The sequence below is a fragment of the Falco naumanni genome, chromosome 10, assembly GCF_017639655.2.
Source record: "Falco naumanni isolate bFalNau1 chromosome 10, bFalNau1.pat, whole genome shotgun sequence".
NCBI lineage: Eukaryota > Metazoa > Chordata > Aves > Falconiformes > Falconidae > Falco > Falco naumanni.
In genome coordinates, this window is record NC_054063.1 from 2,738,367 (window position 1) to 2,761,165 (window position 22,799).

Here is a 22,799-nt window from a genome sequence, read left to right on the forward strand (position 1 = left end):
GCAACTGGAGCACCTAGAGCATTCATTTATCTCATCTGAGAACTAGGCACCCAGAAGCACTGCAAGTCACCGGAAGATCGCTGTGATTCCTCCCTTTTCTAAATTCAGTCCTTTTCTGGGGTTCAGCTGTGCCAGACAGACTCAATTCCCTGTTGTAGAACAACCAGCCACAGACCAACCTGGATAAGGCTGTGTTTCTAAAGCTGGTGTGGAAGCAATGTGCAGGAAAGGATGGAAATCTCCCCAGGCTCATGCAGCATGTTGCAGAGAGGAAATGCTTCCCTTTTATTTTTACTAGAAGTCTGATGGCTCTAATGATGAGGAAGCCTTCAAAGTACATCCTGCCCCATGGACACACTATGCACTGACAATTTTAACAGCCTTTGTTATAAAACAAGGGTCCCTGGAAGAACATACCATGTATTGCAGTCCACTTTGATGGTTTCCCCAGGTTTATAGAAGTGTCCTCCATGAACACACGGGCATTGATCTTTGGGAATACATCCTCCACTGCCATCCAATACAAGCCCATCGGGACACATGCAGCCAGAAACACATTCTGTGACATACTGCATACGTAAAGATACAACACAAGGCAAGTTGTTAATGCACAGGAAGTACAGGGAACCAGTAAAGGTGTTAGCTCTGGATGCCAAACATCTGGGTTTTTTTTTTACAACCCTGTAACTGTAAGCTAGAGACAATCACACTGTGAGTATCACAGATAGCTGCTGTGTTAATCAGTAAAGTCACTGGTCTGTGAACAGCGTAACATGTTACCGTCAGCATTTGTTAAGAACAATCATACATGCACAATCATGTTGTCCCATGCTCCTGCTAGGAGGTGAAGTCCTTACACAATGCATGTCCTGCGTCTTACAACTTTTCTGACATTCTGATCCAATCGCACCAGGACCCGCAGAGCTGCAGTTGAAGTAATACATAGGAGCTGGGCAATCTATAGGAGGAAGCAAACATTTTAGGAAGGTAATTTAATGAAAGCAATAAGGATGCTGTCAGCAATTGTAAAAAGCAGGGCATTTCAGAGGGCAGCATGTGTCTCTCATTTACAACTTCTATTATATTTTGCTTCTGCGCACCAGCAGTGCGGGGAGAAGGAGGTAGATAACTTCTAAGCTTTGGGAAATACCTTCATCTTTTAAAGAATTCAGCAAGTCTGATGACATTTTTACAAAGACAACTATTATCAATAACCAGCATATTTTAGGGAGCAGGCAAAAATTTGCAGAATACTAAAATGTTACAGAAAGTGAGAGATAACACAGAAAAACGTTATAAATACTAGCTGACACCATAATGCCATTATTTAACAAAATCTCACCTTTTACCAGGACAGTTTCTCCAATGCAGTCTAATCTTCCTTGAATGCATTTGCTAAAGAGATTCCATAAAATGAAACACATCAGCTTTTCGCACATTTCTCTCTCACTAGAGAGAAAGGCACTGCAGAACTTCACTAATAATTCACATACAAATAACAAATTCCTATCAAAATGAATATTTGGTACAGCTATCAGGTTCACAGACAGGAATTACCATCCCCAGAAGGAAGATTAAGACACCCAGCTCTTAAATTCTCTTCTTTCATCTGCCACTGGTTTACTGTGTGTTTACCCTACATCAAGGTTTTCCTAAGCATCAGTCTTCCACTCCATGAGATAATACTAATATTTTCTTAAATAAGAGACCTCTTACATTACTAAATGAATCTGTGTTTACAAAATCGTCTGGAATTGTCAGGAAAAGATATGGGAGTTGGAAGAGAGAGAGAGAGAGAGAATACGTAGGCATCTGAAGATACAAGTAAGATACAAGTTTGTTCAACAAGTAAGTTGAATAAACCAGCCTTCCCCTGTATTTGTTTGCATTGCTGCCTTGAGCTGGTTGAAAATGAGAAAATGGCAATTTTTTTTCACTGCAGATGCAAATTAATTATGCTATTTTTAGTATTTTCCAAAAAAATCTCTCTCTCTTTCTTTAAAAAAACCCTCTCAGTTTAAAAACTGAGATTTGGCGTTTTTTTCCTGAACCATTTTTATTTTTTAAATAGTCTGCAGGATGGTGTGTTGGAGGGTGGTTTTACTTTGCTCTTTTATTTCAAAGCCAGAAACTCCCCCAAGCCCTCTGCCTTCTGGAAAACTTGCTCCCACTGCATGTGGATATTTTTTACACAACAATGAGCTTTGCATACAGACAGATTGCAAACATTACTCTACTTAGTATTTTTTCAGGTTCTTTTTTGCTAGCAGGAATATAGGATCTTAACCTTTGCTATGGCTGCACTTCCTGCCAGTGGAATATTTGCTTTGGTACAATCTAGGAGAAATTTGTCATTATTCCTTATGGTAAAATGACACCATTCGGAGATTTGAGCAGGGACTTCCCCAGTGGGCCGTGACGTACCCCAGGTATGCAGCCTTTGCAGCATCAGAGCAGCTTACCACATCAGCTTGTCCTCTTGGAAGGAGTTGCCAGGCTGAACAATCTTGCCTTTGTAGTAGCAGGGACAGTCATCTGGAGTTACACATTCTTCCTCATCATTGAGGTAGGTGCCTTCAGGGCAACCACAGCCCTCCATAGGAGCAATCTGAACTTTACACAGTGGATCAGGTTCATCCAGCGAGTGGCAAGACTGGTTACAATACTTCACGCTATAGTTATAAACCATAGTCTCAGGACACTCCTCAGAGGGATCTTTGCAAAAGAAATAAAATGGATGTATGGCATTCTCTCTGCAATCATCACTCATGCTGTTAATGCAGCTTTCTGCACATTGGTAGCCATAAAAGTGCTTCTTTCAAACTAGAAGACTTCGTCTCCCAGTGGTCTGGGGGAAGTATGCTCACATAGCCTATGTGACAGTAAATGCTGAAATACTCAGCAACGTATATCTTGACTGAATAACAGAATCAGTATGATTTTGCAATTTGTACAGTTTACATTTCTAACTAACTGAAATCAGTAACTTCTGATTTGTCCTTGTAGTTAAAAATCTTGTCCTTTATTAATGATTCCTTTGGCTGGGAATAATTTAAGAAATGAGCACAGAATCACAAATCATTTAGGCTGGAAAAGATCTTCAAGATCATCAGGTCCAATCGTTAAATGACAGCTGCCAAGTCCACCACTAAACCATGCCTCTAAGCACCACACCTATGCATTTTTAAAACACTTCAAGGAACTCTGCTAATCATTTTATGCTACCAAAGAAAGTGTGTTTGAATTCTCAGAAATGTCTTGAGGAAACTTCTTATTGTTGTCCTCTGGGGAAATGAGAAAACAACATTTTCTAAGACTTCTGGGTAAACTGAATGTTAAATACCAAAATCTAAAGTGCTCAGCTGACACTGTAAGACAGTGAAAAGCTGGTTAATTTTCACAGGCTACCAAGAAACACCCTTCAAAACTCTCCCATAACATCTGCAGTAGTCATCCATAGGGATGATACCAAATTTTGTCAGGAAATATCACCCACATTAAAGCTGTGGTTTTCAAGAAAGCCTGGCATCCAGATTCCTCTGAAATTCAACAAGAACTGGGGATCCAGTCATCTTGGACCTCTTTCTAACTCACATCTAAGTGAGTTAGATTCTAACCCCACAGCTGTTTTTCAGATACACGGAGATGTACTAGAAGGTACAGGGGAGTTGTTCATGGGCAGTTGTGTTTACCAACCTTGCAGCAATGTTATCATGATATCACTTATCGGATCCATGCTTAAACAAAGCTCTGTATGGTTTTCCAGTCTGTGCCTATAGTACACTTTCTTAGCTTAGCTAGTGTGATAGGTTTGTGTACACATTCAAAACCACCACCTCCACCAACAACACCCAGCTGGTTCCTGGCAGTAGCTGGAGCAGACATGATACTCTGTGTGTAATCAGACAGGCAACCTACTTCATATGCATACTATAAAGATGCAGAACCTGGTACTCTTACATCAAAAAACGCCAAAATAAGAAAAATATGAATAACGATGTTGAACACAAGTTTACATCAGATTTACCTGAATGGGTGTCTCAATTGCTAGCTGTTAATGCAATAAAACAATGTGTATAGTTTCTCTTTAATTTTTCATGGAAGAAAAAGGTCAGTTTTGGTAAAGCAAGATCTGGTAAGAGAAAGGCTATTTGATTACAGTACTCATGGTCACAGATATGTATCTTAAATTACATACATCATAACTGAAGGCATAAGTGCAGAGAACATAAGCATACCAAAGATAGCTTCAAGCTACCTTGCACAAGGAGTGCAAAAAAAATAGTGCCATGACTTGGCAAAGGCTACTAACCCCAGTGATCTTCTGGGTAACCAGTAACTAAAGTAATGTTTCATGCTTCCACTAAAGACTGTGTCACATACATGACAACACATACATAACCCCAACAGTTAGCTGGTGGGGTTTACTTATTTCATACACTCTACTGACTGCAATGTAGACATCCTCTTAAGATGTAACCTGCCTTGAACGCTGCCTGCAGCCTGGCACAGATGGACACAGCTACAGGAGCTGGAAAAGCTTTTCCAACCCCCACAACGGGACAGGCCCCTGAGAGCTACAGTTCTGGCTCATTTATTCTTTCACTCATGAATAGCACAACCTTCAATCTTATCACAGGCATGTTCCCGAAAAATTATTTGTTCTTAAATAAGGCCTAAACTGATTGTGCTGATTAAACCATTAGCATTTTTTTCCCCAAGGTTACTGCACTGTTTGGGTCAATATTATCTACTGTGCCATGAGTCCACAGATTCCAGTCTAACCCATGCTGCAAACCAGTCTCACTTTGGCATTAAAAATGTCAGCAATCCTGTGTTGATAATAAAGCTTTTGATAAACAGGGACTGTACCTAGTACATAAATCTGCATGAATCTAGGATATTTTGCTGTGGACTACACTATGTTCCCTTTGAATTATTCAGTAGAGGTTTTTTTGATTGTTCTTACTGTATCTTAAATGCCTTTGACAAAGCACCATACCAGTTACATTGTTTGTCTCTATTAAATATCCCAGCTAGCCCCTAAGTCAGGCAATTAAATAGATCATAGCTGCATCAAAGCTCCATAAAAATATTTGTTATGTTTCCTGTTCAGATGTGTCATTAGTCAAGAAACCCATACATCTATTTTCATGTTGATACAGGAAAATCTCACTTGAACTATCTGATTGTTATATGGAAAAATGGAAATGTTAAAGTAAAATTCAGAAGCTGGGACTTGTGAATTTTATTCTCAGCTCTGATACCATCTCATAATAAATTCTGTCAGTGCCAAAGAAAAATCTATACATATGTGGACTCGAAACCCACGATTTAGTGACAAGGTCCAAGAAACTTTCATTCATTTGTTAGATAGTCCTGAGCTGAAAATGCCTTTAAACAGTTTTGCATTCTCACATATCACTAAATTATGTTTATTAAAAACTTTGCTATTTTACTACAACATGGAAAAATGCGGTTAATGAGAGTGATACCATTCGTATGGGCAATGTCTGAGACAAGAGCATTGAGATGAACTGCAGAAAGGGTATCAGAATTAAAATATATGGGGATGCCCATGTGTTCAAAACTAACCAAATTGCAGCTCCTCATTGTGATTTGATTAATACACCTTATACTCTTTTGCTTCTCTAAGTATTCAATTAACCTAATATTTTATACAAGGAACATGCATCATAAGAGCATGAAGTAGACATGAACTGATTTTGGCAGGAAGACGTTTTTTATAGAATATATGCTTATTGTATTTTTCAAAACTTGGTGACTAAGTACAGAAGATATTGACTGCCAGAGAGTGGCCTCTCTTGAAGCTGTTCCCCCATAGCCCTACCCAAGGTATGTTAGGATGCATACCACAGACGCCCTGCCTCCAGCCCTTCAGGGTCATGCCTGCTGCAGCACAGTCTCTGGAGTAAGTAGAGAGCACACTACACAGTGCAACTTCACTCTTCTCTGTATTACAGGTGTCATACATACATTTCTAAGGAACAGAAAGGCATATGGGTATTGTTATGTCCAGCTCACAGAAGAAACAGAGAATCACATAGCAATAAAAAAGTAGTCAACCAATATACTTTAAAAAGGTATTATTACCAATGAAACTTAATTTGTAATATCTCTAAGAGAAAATGTATGCTAATGAAATAGTATTCAAACCTGAGAAATAGAAAATCAGTTACAGTCAGGCAACTGCAATGACGTTATGTCTAACACTCGTGAGTAGATGAATAGTAAGAATGGTAAGAGCACCTATAGTTCATTAAAGCACTAAGAAATGTCTATAGCAGCCTCCCATGAGGATGTATAAACTAGGACATGTCAAAATATGTCATCTGAAAATATAATGAACTGAAAATATTGCACAGCGATGACTGGCACTTGTGTACCTACCGAGCGTGTAGATATAAGATACCCAGTTAAATGACAAGTGCATAATACAAGATGGTTTAATATGGAGTTATATGTAATGGCATCTAAAGAAGTAGTTAGGTAACTATCAAAGGGAATTAACGCTCAAGTTCTTTTAATTGGGTGGCTGGACAGAAAAACGCAGATACAGCCAGTCACTCAAAACCAGTACAGTCATACTGCACAGATGGTGACTTATCCTGCCATTACTGATGTCATGGAAAATGCTTCCATGAATGATGGTTTAAAATCTGAAGAAATCAACAGAGGTAACAGACAAATCCATAAGAAATTGGTTATTACTTTTCCTTAACTGAAAATTGCAAATTCCTGTTCTATTTATTTTTAATGTTAATTCTCAAGGAGAAATACTTTCTGAGGGAAACTTGGGAGAGGTAAAGCATAAGCCATATTTTTAAAGGTGCCTGAAGACTTGTTAATTTTAGGCAAAATTTCAGGCTCAGGTATTTTCTCAGTAAGTTGTATCACCCACGCCTCCTACATGAATTTTCTGTGGTTTTGCAGAAACTTCTTTATTATTCATATAAATGTGGCAACTCTTGAGTTTAGCCAACTTTCTCAACAGCATTATACAGCTCTACATCAACAGTACTTATGGACAGCTTCTTGCATTCTAAATACAAGGAGACTAACATGATTCTACAGTAATAAATGGGAAAGATATTATGTAAATATAGTATTTATTCTCCCCCTAGACATGAATTTTAAACCAAGGCAGAGGAAATCCATGGGGCTGAAAAAGCTCTCATGTCAATTCCACACAGAAACTATGATTTGGGTTTTCAAAGAGTGAACGGATTTCAAAAACAGTAAACCTGTTTTTTCTTAACTTTGCTTCTGGATCATGCAACAGAACTGTCAGTGACGGTAGTCAATACTTTCAGGCCTGTAGCCAAAAAGGCCCATCATATCTCGCATAAATTCTCATTTTGTTATTTTTCTTATGGGTATCAGTGAACTTCTTTACAAACAGGCATTACTGTAATTTATTTCACCCCTGTAGGCCAGGGTACCTTCATGGTGGATCAGTATCTGGACTACACTAAAGCACCCATTTAGACCAGTGCCTTACCTTGATGTACACAGAAGGGTCTACAACAGAATGGCAGGCAGCAAACACACTGCTTGTATTAGACAGAAGAGCACACCAATGCTGGGCAAATTTTTCTGAAGTGGGAAAAAATATAGTTGTCCATAGTCACTTAAACCACATTTACTATCTGAATCAATATTCTTATCAGGTATCACACAGACCTAGAATGTCCTGAAGTGTTCAGATAATGCTGGAAATAAATATGAGGCATCAACAAATCAAGGTGACAAGCGTAGTTGGATGGGTGACCAGCCATCTCCCTAAAGGTTTCACTTTCCAAGTAATAACACTATTACTGTGGCTGTATTTGTAGAACACCTGTAAAACCTCCCCATTTTCATTGTTCTCCATCTAACTTCCCTAATTCTTTAGAGTCAGGCAATTCTTAACAGTCAAGCGATCACTTCAAGCATGTATTCATCAGTGAGCTGTATGGCTATAAGCTGCAGCTTTAATTACATGTGGCCATACCTAGGAAAGTACAGTCTGAATCCTATATATACCCAGACCCAGTCAAAGTGAGAAACCAGACAGGGCACCTAGTACAGTACAACGCTTGCTGAAGTCAGTACTGTTGATAACATAGTCCTTTTGACTTCAGCACAGCTACAACAACCTAGATTGGATGAAAACCTTGCCCAAATATTAACAACAAAGTACACTCTGCCTTAAACCTAAATTGTTCTCACTGATGCTGTGTGTGCTTTTCAAGTCATCAGTGAAGTTGCTGACTCTTTCACCAGCACTGCAGTCCTTTTGTTTAAAAGCAAAGCTGTCACCTTACAGACCTGCAAAACCCAATGTGTTCTTTCTAGTAACACCCTCAAAGGCAGCAGCTTTTGATGTTTATGAGATTTCTAAAGCTTTTTTGTTTATCTGTCATGTGAAAATTATTTAGTACTGATAATCCAGGAATGAAAAGCCTGCTACCTCTATCCACACTGTTTGAACAAGGATCTTCAAAGCTGTCCTCAACATCATAACAGCTGGCTCTGGTTTTCCATGAGTTACCAAAAGCAGAAGCTGAATCTTCCACAGCTCCAGTGACTGTTCTGAAGTCATCAGTATGGATGTTATTGAAATTGCCACAAAGACCTTGTGTGGGTTGCAAGAAAAAAAATAAGGCAGAAGGAAAGAAGAAATCACTACATCAGTGGAAAAAGAAATGGTTTCTAGATTAATATTCTTAGGTCTATAATGGACCTCATCTGAGAGAAGTATATTTTCCTTCAGAGACTTCCTGATGTTCCCACACATCAGACAGGACCCTGTGTTTAAAATGTAATTACTATTTTTCTGCATTACAGTAGCACTTAGTAATAGCACAGAGATTGGAAGCTGCTTAAATGTGCTTCAGTAAACACTGGCAGGCAGAGGAGTGCCTTTCCCAAAGGCTTATACACAAAGGAAACTGCAAAAGCAAAACAATGTGGGTTGGAGAGACAGGATATAATCCCATTAAACAGATAGGAAACAGAAGCAAAAAAAAAAAAGCTTACATGATGTAAACAGGAGATTGGAGGCAAAACCAAGAGCATAGTCTGCATCTTGCAAATTTCTGATGAAGGCCTGCTTTTACAGATAGTCTAAAGGACCTGCACACACTTAACATCACAGAGATTATCTAATTTTCTTCAGCAAATTGAAGATTTTAGCCAATACTTTGTTTCAGGAAGGTTATAGATTTAACCAGGGGTTCCAACATACCAAATTCAATATAAAATCAAATTATTTGCTCACTTTAAGTGATAGACAATCAGCTATAACTCAGTTTAAGAGCAAACTGAAAGAGCATTGTGTCCCCTACCAGATGTGCGATTCTGGTAAGAATGATCAACTGTTATGGAGAGCTGCATTACAGGTTTCATTTGCACTCGAATCCGTACTCCAGTTGAGCTCAAGATTTTGATGAAAAAAGTAGAGGGTCTGAAGATGGTGACACCATCTAAAGAGGGAAAAAAGAAAATAAAGAGATGCATGCACTTGCAAATCTTTATGAAGCTGAGTAAACAGGAACTTCCACCTATCAGTGCATCCAGTATAACACAGGAATTCCCAGGCAGTCCCAGACCTAGTATCCACCTAAGGCAAATGACCTAACAACAAGTAGGATCAAGGGGTTTTTTCAGAGAAAGGAGCAGGAATCCCTCTTTAAATAGGTGTAGGTTAGTCTGGGGAAGATGTGAAGAAGGATATTTACCTTTGCTTACTGGCAGCTTCACAATGAAATTGTTCATGTAAATATTTCCACAGGAACATATTTTTATAGTCTGCCGGGAAAAAATAAAAAGAAAAAGCCCACAGCAGTGAATGCATATGGCATGATACAGATGACAGCAACCTGACAAGCTTCATTAAGCATTACGAAGTAGTGTCTTCAAAACATGATCACCTCTAGGGTCAATGTAACTCGGTGTCTTGATGCCATACAGTAACGCAGAGCAAATCTCTAGGCCATAACAAAAAATGTAAAGCCCTCTCCATAAGCAACAGCTCTGATTGAGTGCTCTCACACACCTAGAGGTTTTCTTTTTGAGAACTGCATGTGAGATGTTATGTGTAGGTTTAGATCCCTCTCATTGGAAATGTAACATACCCAAAACAAGAGCTGTCTGACGCAAACTGCCTCACTAGTTAATGGATGGAGACAGGCCCCTCCAGAACAGCTCATACCTTAGGTGGGCTAATGTCCTTTGGAAATCCCCATCTTCCTCTGTTAACTGTAGAGGGAGGTTAGTATGTTTGATCTCCTAACAAGGTTAGGACTGCACCAGTTAAATACCAGGTGAACAGAATGAATCTGTATAACATTAAGAGTGCATAAATACCAGCCCTAACTCAGCTTCCACTGAATTAGTTTTAAATCATGGCATAATCTTCAGTGGGAGGGGCCTTTGGCCTTCATTTGGAAAATTCTTCTACTTCACTCAATGCATTAGGAAAAACTACAAGACTCAGAACTGCTGTGAAAAGAAGGGGATCTTTTCTTGTAGAAAACTTAATCTTTAAAAAAGAACGAAATTAAAATATTTGAAGTAATGGAAAAGAGTGAGAAAGCTGACATCCCCACATTATCCATCTACCTCTAAAGAAAATGGAAAAGCCAGAATCAAAAATAACTGGAAAGGAAGTAACTCTGCCAGAACAAAACCAATAAACACAAGCACGGCATCATCTGCTGGTATTAATCTTGCAGTCTCGCAACAGCAAGAGACCAAAATGAGTCCACAGTGCTACAGAAATTGCACCTTTGAACCTAAATAAAAGTGACATATTATGTGTAACTAATTAAAGCAAGTTACTTACAGTTCTTCCTAGTGTGACTAATACATTCTTTAAGCAAGTTATTGTCTTTGATGTCCCACACTGGATGATCTCTCCAATCACTACAAATGTGTCATCAGTATTCTGAAAAGACACGAGAAAGGGGATGTGCAGGCATTGTTAGCATATTGCAGAAAAGGAGCTAGAAGAGAAAAAAGGTGTCTCTGAAAGGCTACAATGGAATAATGAAAGAACTGGGGCATTTAATCTCTGATTGCAGACTGCTTCATTTCATTGCCAAAATCAGTAACATTTACTGCCTTTCCTCTGCACTCTGCTATCAACCTGTGTGCACTGTGTATTTGCAGACAGTCATGTGGAATTCAATCTTTTTGTAGGAACTTTTGTTCATCCACTTCCTTTTGACAGTCATACATGAAAAAAGCTTCAGGAGAAATGCTTTAATCTTGGCTAATACATCCATTAAGAAAATTAAATCATTTTTTAAAAAAAGTTACAAAACCATGACGATGCTTCAAAACTTCGATGCTAAGCATCAAGCAATTGACTTGCAATCCATTGCAAATGGGAAAATTTATGAGGTTTAAGACTGAGCATGTGTTGAAGTGCTTTGCTGGATTGGTGCCATTTAATTAAGTCATAGAAAGCTCCAGTACAGTTTAATGCCTCATGCTATTCAAGAGATTTAGGAGTGAAATGGGAGATTCTTCATACCTTAGCTAAGACATAATGGCAGTTGCCATGAAAATTAAATCTCTTGTTATCAAATGTTGTTATATGGAATCCTCCATCTATATTGCAAGTTCCAGAACAGGGCAGAGAGATACAGCTCCAGTGGCCTCCTTTGCAAGTACTGTACAAAACCCAAAAAGGAGCAGTTAGAAAAAACATAGGTTTAAAACTTCAAAACATCTGCACAGATGACACCCTTTTTGTCTTTTTAGCTTTTTATTTGGCTGCTTATTAAATCCCTGTGGAATTAAGACTTTATATTAAACCCTTGAAGTGTGAAGGTTGAATGCTTCTCAATGAGAGAGTTAACTGCACTAGGCTTCAGCCTAGCTCCTTCAGAAAGACACCGACTTGGCCAGGCAAGAAATATTTTTCAGGGCCTAAAAATTGTTTACTTGAGTTTTTAAAGAAAGAAGAAATGAACCTCTTTAAGCAGGATCTTGCAACATTTCATGCTACTGATGCAACTATTCAGCAAGTTCCTGATGCAACATTTCAGCAACTAACTGTGAACGACCTGAAATAATGAGCAGTTAAAATTCTTAGAGCTGTGCCCACAGGAGGGGAACAACCCAGCAACATTCAGCTCAGGGTTTGCGCAGAGTGAGGATGTGAATATATGGGACCCACCCACTACCCATCAAGTTCAGTTCCTCAAAATCGCAGGTTTTTATGACTATTTCCTCAAAATGCAGGAAATATTCAATCCAAAGGGGTTTGCTGAACATCTGGCCTATCCCACCATGTACAACGGCATATTTCATTACTCCCTATAGTAAAGGTTAAGCCTATGGTGAAGACACGAAGCTGTCTCATGGGAGCCCAAATAACACATACAACTTTTCATTCGCTAGATGGGTATCAGAGTAAGAAATAAAATTGTTTTGAGAATAATATACCTGAGGTCTTATCACCTTTCACTAGTGCAGAGTGGAGATGGGTTCAAGCTACAGGTTTTTTTCTGTATCAAATTGTTCTCAAGGATCAGGACTTTGAAACAGCTCTTGTAGATCTAATGGTTGGAAATGTAACTCGTTAACATGACTCCTTGCCTCACTTTAGTGGCCAATGCCTCTGAACTAAATAGCGAGGAGTCTCATTTTTCTGCATTCTGAAACCTTGAGCTCAGTTTTTGCAGTTCCAGTCGAGGGTGGCAACTGTGTGAGGCTGAGAATTTCCAAGTTTTCATGTACTGTTGAAATTCAGACTCAGGCTTTGCATTATTATTTAAGACAAATATTAGAAATAGGAAAAAAAAAAAAAGGGGAGAAAAGAACAGGATGCAGCTCATCAACACTCTGAAATAAATGCCTCTGCCTTGTTAGTGCAATCACAGTGCAATTTACAACATTACCAGTTCTGGCAGGCAGTGAAGTAAGTCTCTCCAGATGAGTAGACTTTGCCTTGAAACATACAGGGGCAGCTGTCTCTGGGGACGCATTTTTTGCCACCGAGGTCATCAAGGATAGTTCCTGTTCAGACACATTGTCTAGTTAATATTCCTTTGGTGAGTCTAGGCAACACTATCAAGGAAGATAACATAACAAAACAACTCTGGAGTGAGTATTCAGCATTTCTGTAAATGAATGGGATGTGTTCTAAGGAAAACACTGCACCAGGCTCTTTCAGGTGGTAACGGATGGGAAACATTTTATACTAAGCTGAAATGAAAGCAACGTAAACCCCAAAGAATATCACTGCATGTTACTGAAATTTGTCACTGTGAGCAGGATCATCAAGTGCCAGATTGCAAGCATGTGAGCCAGTTTCCATCCTTTTCTCATAGTGAATCTAACAGGAATCAGACCTGCATCTTAGTTTCTACTTCATGTGCAAATTTACATGTGTACATACCTGGCAATGCATTTATGCATATGTGACCTTCTGTGTAACTTAACCACCAGCAAAATCTAGCCTATTAACTTGGAGGCACCTCACCAGACATCACCTACATTCTTACTGTCTAATGAAAACCTCTCCTTTTTCCACACCTGTACCATTTTTTTCTTTCTAGTCCTTAGAAATCTTTTCTCTCACTTCCTCCAGTGTCAGGATCTTGAATCTTTAGAGATCCAGTTCTTTCAAGAAGAAAGTTGTTAAATTATGCTAGAAGAAACAGTTTATTCATTGGTGTTAGTATAAAATGTTAAAGAAAAAAAAATGCCACTAACTGAAAGGGGCCAACCTCCCTCTGTGTGTGACCCATTGGAAGAAGTGAACTGCCTTACCAGGAGGACAGAAACAGCCATCTGTACACGGGGCTTTACAGATCCTGCTCCTTTCTGGGTCAGCACACGTGTCAGCACAGGAGTTTCCACATTCCATGTACTCCATGTTGTTTGGGCATTCCTGATCTGTAAGACCAAATGAAAACAGGGTATGTTAATGATGTATTTATAAGAGCTCTCAAGTAATTGTATCACTACCCAACTCCTTCTTCCGCCTTTCCCCCATATCTTGTTTGCAAAACTTTCTATCCAGATGTGTCATGTTTGTTTAATCTCTAAAGGAACTTTTAATGGGCACTTTTACTTCATGTTTGGAGAAAACAGTACTGCTGGGAAATATAAATTATTTCACATTATTTTACTAGCTCAAGGTTGGCTGAAGTCATGATACAAGCAAAGGACAACAGAATCATTTTTGGAGTCGTAATAGTTTATTTTTGCCCGAAGCATCAGTCATTCTGGTATTAATTTCCTACCCCAATGCACACCAGCAGTTTGGGAGAACTACCTGTAGCCTTCCCCCTGGATTTAGTGATTTCCTGCTCTGTAGCTGCAACTACCAAGTATGAAAGCACAGGATACAGTAAGGACAAACTCATTAGACTTCTCAGTCTAGGCTCTTTATGAGTTAACTGTGCCTGGTAAATTAAAAAAAGAACTGGAGAGAACTTAGCCATAAGGAGGAGGGGGACAATATTAAGATATATTTCTAATTTAAGGAGCAAAATCAAGTTAAATTTGCAGAAGCTTTTCTATTAACAATGTTTCTGTCAAAGTACTTCTACAGATTGGTTCACAGTAGTTAGCAGAGCTCCCGGCTTTGCTCTGCTGGGATCAGAATACATGTGTGTATGTCTAACCTGAAAGAAATCTCCAGAGCAGCAGTTACTTACAGCAAAGTTCTTTGGTTCTCCATTCCCCAGGGTCTCCCTTCCTGAGGACACAGTCTCGAGAGTACTGGTTTAAAGTGCTGCATATGCAGCTGGAAACCAAATCAGAGTGAGAAGAATTAACTACACAGTGGCACATATCCTCAGTGCAGGTCTCTACATAGTCATCAAATGCAACCACTTTGGGGCAGTTTCCAAAACGGGACATAAGTTTCTTGCATTTTGTTTTCTGTAAATGAGAAAAGGGAAAGAAAAGCAACGCTTGAAATTTTACCAGCTTTCAGGTTTATGGATGTGCATCGCAATTTTTGATGGTGTGATGCCAGAGTCACAGGATAATTCAGATTGGAAGGGACTTTTGGAGATTATCCAGTCTAACTTTATGTCATGGGGTCCTTTTTCTTGGACTGGAAGCTGTCATTCAAATGTGCATTTTCCCAGTATCTATTTCTTTTATACTGTAATGAGATATTTCAGTTATAAGATCAACATGTTGGTCAGACTCATGGGTAGGCTCCTGAAAAATTCAGTATGGTGCATGTTCTATAATTAACATTTGTTTCAACATAGTTTTTCCAGGGCTGCAGTTCAGGAGGGTTTATACTTCTCAACCACACATACTTACATATTTACTGCATCTATGGTCTTCCCTTCTAGGATGTCTTCCAGTGTGGTCATCTGGACTCACATCTGCACACTTTTCTGATGGATCTTCTACTTTGTGGAAGTTCCCAAATTGTCTTGGATGCATTTTATACCCTGTAAAATCCCCAGAGGCATCTGAGTAACTGCCTGCAATTCTGTAGATCAGGTAATGAGTTATAAAGATGCACTTAATCTTTGGGCTCTAAGACAGTATGCTCTTCACCAAACACCCAAATTTAAGTACAGCATCCATTATTATAGGGAATGACAGCCTGATATAACTTCTGTTGAGCTACAGCCACGAATCCAGCACATTTGTATCAGGATCTGCTGTCAGCCTGGGCATTTATGTTCACATGAGACTCTTGACCTTTCTTATTGCACCTGATCACTTCCAAAGACTTCTGTTCATTGTGGGTGTATTTGAACTTGCAGTTTTTTATTCACTTGTGTAATGATTGTACATTTTAGTTTGCCTTCTATCAAAATGTAAATTTAGCACAGTATCAGATGCAGTGCGTTTGTATTCATCTGGAAGTCTATTACTTTTTACAGGCAACAAAGGATAGGAAGAGGGAGCAAGAGGAAGACAGACAAAAAATACATGTATGTTAACTATTACACTACATAAAGGGGTGCATTTTCCCAAAGCATTACCAGAGATTTGATCCTGGATGCGAGAAATTTTTGCAACAAAGTTTGAAATTTACACATTTTTGTGGAGACTATGCATAAATTGCCATTCTCTCTCTCTTTTTTTTTTTTTTTTAAAAAAAAAAAAAAAAAAAAAGGTTTTATAGACAGACTTTTGACCAGGTCTGTTCTCTTATAATGGTTCAGTCCCTTAACTAAATGCAGGTCTGAGAGAATTACTTCCACAAAAATGTTATTTCCAGGTGCTTTACCACTAACTTTTCTGGAAACAGAAGTCTTTCTAAAGCCCTGAGCTCTTGGAGCTATGTGATTTGTCAAAGATCTCAACTGACATTAAAGAATATAAAGAATAAAATCTTAAAATGAGCTGCTTCATGCAGAAATGAGATTTTTCTTCCTGATAATTTTTTTCCTTAAGAGAAAAGAGTCTGAAAGAATTTGGACCTTTATGCCCAGTGGATATTAAGCTGGGCAGGCAGATCGACTGCTGCCTGCTCAGCCCAGGGAGAAGGATGCGTTCACAGCAGAGAGGAGGGATATGGGAGGCCACCTGACCCCTGGGTGTGGAAACTTGTTATCCAGATGATAACTTGAACCAGATGCATAAAAGGAGAGCCTGTTTTTCTTAGAGCAATGCTTCTCAGTAGCTAACTTTCTTCAGAAAAAATCAGCAAGCTTTAGTTTTTACCTGTTGCGCTTGTGAAGTAACAGGCAGAAACATGACTAAGATGCATTCAAAAAGCTTAATATGAAATACGAAAATGAATGCCAAATCTATTGCTACAAGTGGTATTTTTTAATCAAATCTCAGGATTCTTTCTGAATAGGTGAGGTAGACGACAATAGTTTTCTGGTGACTTAAGAAGCCCAGGTATTATATGAAGGGGTGACGTAACTTTGGCTTCAGTCCTGCAGCTATTATCTCAGCATGCAGGTTTCTTTCCACTCATTCTACCTGCTGCAGGACTGTAGCCTCAGCTCTGCTGTGTTGGCCTCTTTCCAGTTCAGTGCAATATCTGAAGGTATCAGTGGATGGCACCACGGTTTCTGCAAAGATGCTCAGTGAAATCTCTCTGGCTTAGTGATGGTGCTTTCATTTCATTACAGAGGCAAACATAACCACATTTGATACCCAACTATAAAATGGTGAAAATGGAAGGACACAAATTGTACTTGTGCCTGATTTGAGACTACAAGTTCCTGAAAGGTTGCTACTATCAGTGGGAAACCAGGCGATGTTGCTGCATGATAGCCAGGCAATTAATTTGGGTCAAAGAAGTTTGAGACTTGCAAGTTTGCAAATGGCAGAGAAATCCAAATCACCCCAGAACTTCTTAAAATACATCTCCTGTATATGGAAATGCTCGTGTATTTCAGAGTGCCTGTCAGGAAATCTGAAACTCTGCTTTGAGGAAACAGATACCAAGTTTTGTGTCACATATTAAGAGTTCTGTTCTATGTGGAATATGCTGTAATCATGGCCTACCATCCAAAATCAAATCATTCTTCTCACTGCCATCATAGTTCCCACACAGACCACATATTTTCTCTTTATATGTTTCTTCGAGGTCCAGCTACAAAACAAAAGGAAAGAGAAAGCCCAGAGCTTAAAGGCTTTTCCCCACATCAGCAGCACATGTTACAAAGCGATTCACAATAGAAAAGCACCATAGCAGAAATGCTTGTTATTCATTTGTAGCAGTCTTCTGTTACAAACCTGCCATAAAACTTAACTGCAGACAGGTTGAATTTAAATAGGAAGATAATCCTCTAGCAATTGTCATTCCTAGCTACTAAGGAGCTAAATGAAGCATGCTGAACACTGGAGAAGTCCTTGGACCAGTGTCTCCCAGTATAGAGATAGTGGTATATAGGCATGTGGTACCTCTTGCAAGGTACCACAGCTTCACTCTGGGCAGGTGAGGTAACTGCTGTGAAGCTCGATGCTGTGAAGAAGCAGCTTCTGGTCATTTTTTAACCATATCTAAGGCTTTTTCTAGTCCACAGGCTAAATGGGACACTTCATAGATTTTCTAGGGGTGGGTCTGTCCAGTGTAACCTATTCTGCCCATACTTGGGGGAATAAAAAGCCAGGTTAGAACATTATTGCCTTGCTAGACAAAACTACTGCACCTAATCACTCCCTCATGCTTGGAGGGTAGTACTGGAGGTAGTACTTGGAGGTAGCACCAAAAATAGGCAGTGCTTTTCCTACAAGTGTCACCCTAAAAGTGTATCCACTCTACAGGTGATGCTTGTAATACTTCAGGTACTAATTAGTAGAGGGGAAGGGGGGAAGGAAATACTTCATTAAATCAGAATTTGAATACTACTTGATTGCTTCCTGATATTTTTTCTCTATTCACCATCTACCCTCTCCCTGTCTCTCTGAACATGCAACTTTCTTTTATCTAGTATCTCAGTCCTAACTGTGGAGGATAACTGTTCACACCCATTAGTGCAAATACAGTGTTGCAGAAGAGGATTATTTTGGGGTGGACACAGAGAGGGGAAGTCCCACATCGCAAGGCTTTGGAATGAGAGAGGCCACTGTCTGAACTGGCCACAGTATTAGTTTCCCACACAAAATGTACATCAAGACAAGAGGGTAATTAACAAGTCAGAGCTGGATGGACTAGCTGTGCTGCTGCCAGCACCCCATGGAGGAAGCAGGTAACTACAGGGGTGCTATCTCCAGGGTTAACAGGGACACCTTTTGTCACATAAAATGAGTTGGGAAGGCCTGGGGGTTGTGACTCTATGCCCCTGCCCCATGAAACTACTACCTAGTTTGGTATGTCCCTACCAGCTTATGGATACAGTGATACCTCCCCTCCCCAGTCTCTTATATCAACACAGTGCCTGCGTCCAACTCTGCTTTTCATCACTGATGAGGTTCACCAAGAGAAAAACAACTAACTGGCTGTTCATACTAGGAGAGTGTCAGCCCAGTTCCACTTGAGTGTCAGGCCCAGCTTGGAAGTGACTTGGAGGTAAGTGCAGGTGTCCTCAATCAGGATGCTCTTCAAGCTGAAAGGCATGGGGATCCTGGAAATTGGAGGGAACAAAACAGATTGCATTGAAAGAAAAGACTGATGAAATTCTCTCAGAGATATAGGAAGAAAAACTAGAGCCAAAAGGAGCTAAATAAGCCATGGAGATACTCTTTTCAAAGTCAGCCTTCATCCACACAATGCATTTAATTTATGCATGATCACCTTGTCCACTGTGACTTTTTACCAACCTTAATCAACAATTTATTTTGGTCATGAGTGTGTCAATACTGCAGCCACTCAGCTGATACCAATGCAGTTCTGCTTGTTTTTATATCCTGAGGACCTAACCTTAAAGGTTATAAGAAGATCACGATACTGGGAAAATAGCCCTCCACATAAGGATGCTGCAGGTTCTTATTATCCCTCCAGGCTTTCTCTGACATTTGGGATTCACAAAGGTGTGAAAAGAGCTCTGTTCTGTCACTCATGTACTGATGTGACTCAGACCTACACAACTTTTTTAATCTCACCAAGACAATTACTGTTCATTTTCCCAGAGCCTGAAAAACTTAGAAAATCAGAAAATGGCTAAAAGGAGATTTCTTGCCCCTTTGATTTAAAAGATACACCTAGGCTTTGTTACTATAATTACAACTGAGTGATGCTATTCTATATTTGGTTATTTCTAGAAAGCTGTCAAGATAAGATAGCCCATATGATTACAGTTTTCTGTCCAACAAGATCATGAGGGTTTTTCCTAGAGTCAAAGCTTGCCTTGGCCCTTGGTACCTATATGCTGGGAGCAGGTCACTGCACTTCTCATGAGGGCTGCCCTTAAAATTGTGTGCGACTTTCAGCTACTGTTGAATATGACTTTTTATTTATGGAGTAGTTTTACCCTTCTGCTTGCAGTTTGCTTTCTGGTCCATTTCACATTGGAATTAAAGGTACGGATTTTGACTTCTGAAACTTCTGTCTTTTGTGTAAGAAGATCACAAGGCAAGCTGTGATCTGAAAAGCAAGGCAATTTTCTAGACTAATCTATCTGGAAAGGGAAAACTTTTTCTAAAAGGATCATCTTTTCATGAACAGCAACATACAACAGTAGGGTTACTACCACAGAAATCATGTTATGAGAAAAAAAATACAAAGTTTCTACAGAATTTTCTATAAACGAAGTGTTGATGTTATGTCCTTCCCTTCACTCCTCCCTCCCAAATCAAAGCAACATTAAGGAAACTTACACATTTTGTTTTTATAACATACATATTGCTTGTTGCTTATCATGTTGATGTTGATCCCTAGGAGATGTAGGGATGCTTCTTGTCTCTTCCACCACAATGGAGTGGACCTTTTGCAATAGCCTGTCCAAAGTGCTATCACACACAGCCATTTGCACCTCTACAGCGTAGGACCGCTTCCTAGACAGACACCTGTTGCTAATATATAGTAAAAAACCTGCTGCACAACAAAACAACAGTATGGTCTTTACTTACTTGTTCCCATTCACTGTGATGCCTGTCTCCTTCACCTCCAAGATCACTCCATCAATGATGACAGTGAAGTAGACCAAGAAGTTATTCTTGTCACTGCGCCTGATCTGGATGTTAAAGTCCTGGTAGCTGTCATTGCAGTGTGAAGCGAAGACGTATGTGCAGGTTCCAGGAAAACTGAACTTAACATGGTCAAATGTATGAAAGTGGAAATTGCCCCAGGTAGCACACTCACTCCTACTGACAGTAGAGACCTGGACTAAAGAAAGAAGTCATAGGAGGGCAGCTTAGAAATTCATCCCACACGAGGTTCTCTTTTTTGTTGAAAGACATTAAAGGAGAGATTTTCAAAGGCAAAAATGTTAACCCCTGGAAAATACTAGTTTGTGAGAAGGAGTTTCTTCACACTGAACTTTTGAAGTCCATGCCAGAGATACCTCCAACATAAGAAGATGAGCCCAGGCTCCTTTGAAGTTAAGAGTGAGAAGCAGAAGAGGTTCAGCTTCCCCACCTTACATACCTGCCTAGGAAGAACATGCTCTAAGACTGCATGTTTCTCTCCATTGTCTATAAAGGTTGCTGAGGGGTGCCCATGTAGAATGGCACCCGTTGGCATTTATACGTTAGATACCTTTACACTGTAGATATCTAAAGTAAAGTGAGGGGGATCCCATCCTGCCTGCCTAAATCTCATTTCTGCTTTTGTATTCCTGCTTCTTAACACAGGCAAGAGTTTGGTCCAAAGCCTTGAACGGAGTCCCTTCCAGGAGATACCACAGGTGGCGTGACTCTGCAGCAAAATGGCAGCTGCTGATCTCAGCAGTTAAGGCTGCCACCAGCTGCAACAGTCAGCTCAGAGCTAGTTTCTCGTCTCAACCAGAACTCATGCCTTAGACCTCTGAGCTGTACCTCTGCTGAAGGTATTGACACGTACTTCAAGTGCATAGAAGACATCACTTCAGAAAGTAGTGTTCACACCACTGAGCTGCACAAAGCCAGTATGAATCACCTTGAATTAAATAAGCTTGCTACAAAATGCTTTTAGCATTTCTTCCAGGCCCATCTGAAAGACTAACAAATGAAAAAGGGCAAATTTCTTTATGTTGTTTATGTAGCGTGTTTAGGAAAATCAATATAGTAACATCCACCACAGATCAAATAAAAACCAGTCATTAATGTACCCAGTGAACTCTAAAATATTATTAAAATATTCTTACCTAATAACCAGCAAGGGAACACTGAAAAATTCAGAACTTGATGTTAGAAATGGGCAACACAAACTCGAGTGCCAAGAAGTCCTTACAGAAACAGCTTTTTAAAGTGACTCTTCAAAAATTTGCTTTAGGTGTTTGCAGCACTAAAGTGGATTATGGTGATCTAGCACTTTTGTACACAATAATGAGGGGAAACTAGAAAGTTTGGTGATTCTTGGAAGTGGAGTTACTAGAATTACTAAGACAGCAATAACTGTCACCTTCATCGTTAATGTATTAAGCAACTGGGAGAAGATGAAGACATTCAAAACTAAACCAGGAGGTAACAGTGCAGCAGACCACAAAGACTGTGATTACTCCTAATGCAGTATTTCACACTGGGCAGTCAAGCCTAGCAGGCACTACAGTAACATACTTCTATAGAGACTGCATGTGAAATGTGTTGAAAAGGATGTCACTTTTTTTTTTTTTTTTTTAATGATGCAAACTGTATCCAGAGAGTATCCTCTTTCAAGATTAGACACTTAGGACATCAAACAGTTGATAATCAAAACTACCTAGTAGTGAAAGAAAAAAAGTAAAATACTTAAATCATTACATTAAGAATGAAACTGTACAATGTTAAATAGTATCTGGTACGTCTACAGTTCTTACATGAATATGTTACATATTTTCATTTGACAACTCTATTTGTCACCTATGGAGAGCAACATTTAAGCAAATAATTTGAGAATTAAGATACTTTCTTTTCTTACCTATCTGAACAGGTTCTTTGCCCTTACAACAACTCCAAATTAGGCAGAAGATCCAAAATGACCTCCACTTTTTTATTTCCATCTTGCCATGAAGCGGTAACTTGAAAATCCTTCCAGGGGAGTGTTTTTTTCTTGGCTTATAGGCAGATTTTTATAGTCCAGGAATTTGGCGTGAGAACAAAACACCGATGGCAGGGTCCCCGAAAGGTGGAGCTTCATTCAGTTTTCTTTTGGTGGTTCATGTTTAGCACCCAGCAACCTTCTGTCTTTCAGATTAGACAGGTATCTAGTTCTCTTCCTTTCTGCAGAGACAGTGCTTTCTTATTTCCTTTCTTTAATACAGGTCCCCCAGCCCCCAACACCT

The 22,799-nt window shown here is 39.5% G+C and overlaps 1 protein-coding gene across 1 annotated transcript in view; it reads right to left on the reverse strand.

The window, feature by feature from the left end:
* LOC121094961 (mucin-5B) overlaps positions 1 to 22,534 on the reverse strand; it is a 43,927-nt gene extending 21,393 nt beyond the window's left edge. The window contains exons 1-19 of the mRNA XM_040609181.1: positions 22,436 to 22,534; positions 20,470 to 20,725; positions 18,911 to 19,025; positions 17,464 to 17,551; positions 15,304 to 15,437; positions 14,682 to 14,907; positions 13,789 to 13,914; positions 12,915 to 13,032; positions 11,543 to 11,681; positions 10,850 to 10,951; positions 9,744 to 9,813; positions 9,351 to 9,488; positions 8,474 to 8,638; positions 7,523 to 7,617; positions 5,875 to 6,001; positions 2,463 to 2,715; positions 1,343 to 1,395; positions 858 to 958; positions 418 to 569 (exon numbers count right to left, since the gene is read on the reverse strand). Coding sequence (XP_040465115.1) covers positions 418 to 569; positions 858 to 958; positions 1,343 to 1,395; positions 2,463 to 2,715; positions 5,875 to 6,001; positions 7,523 to 7,617; positions 8,474 to 8,638; positions 9,351 to 9,488; positions 9,744 to 9,813; positions 10,850 to 10,951; positions 11,543 to 11,681; positions 12,915 to 13,032; positions 13,789 to 13,914; positions 14,682 to 14,907; positions 15,304 to 15,437; positions 17,464 to 17,551; positions 18,911 to 19,025; positions 20,470 to 20,725; positions 22,436 to 22,517 — 2,540 coding nt within the window. The 5' untranslated portion in view covers positions 22,518 to 22,534. The remainder of the gene's footprint in view (positions 1 to 417; positions 570 to 857; positions 959 to 1,342; positions 1,396 to 2,462; positions 2,716 to 5,874; positions 6,002 to 7,522; positions 7,618 to 8,473; positions 8,639 to 9,350; positions 9,489 to 9,743; positions 9,814 to 10,849; positions 10,952 to 11,542; positions 11,682 to 12,914; positions 13,033 to 13,788; positions 13,915 to 14,681; positions 14,908 to 15,303; positions 15,438 to 17,463; positions 17,552 to 18,910; positions 19,026 to 20,469; positions 20,726 to 22,435) is intronic.
* Positions 22,535 to 22,799: the final 265 nt, after the last annotated feature.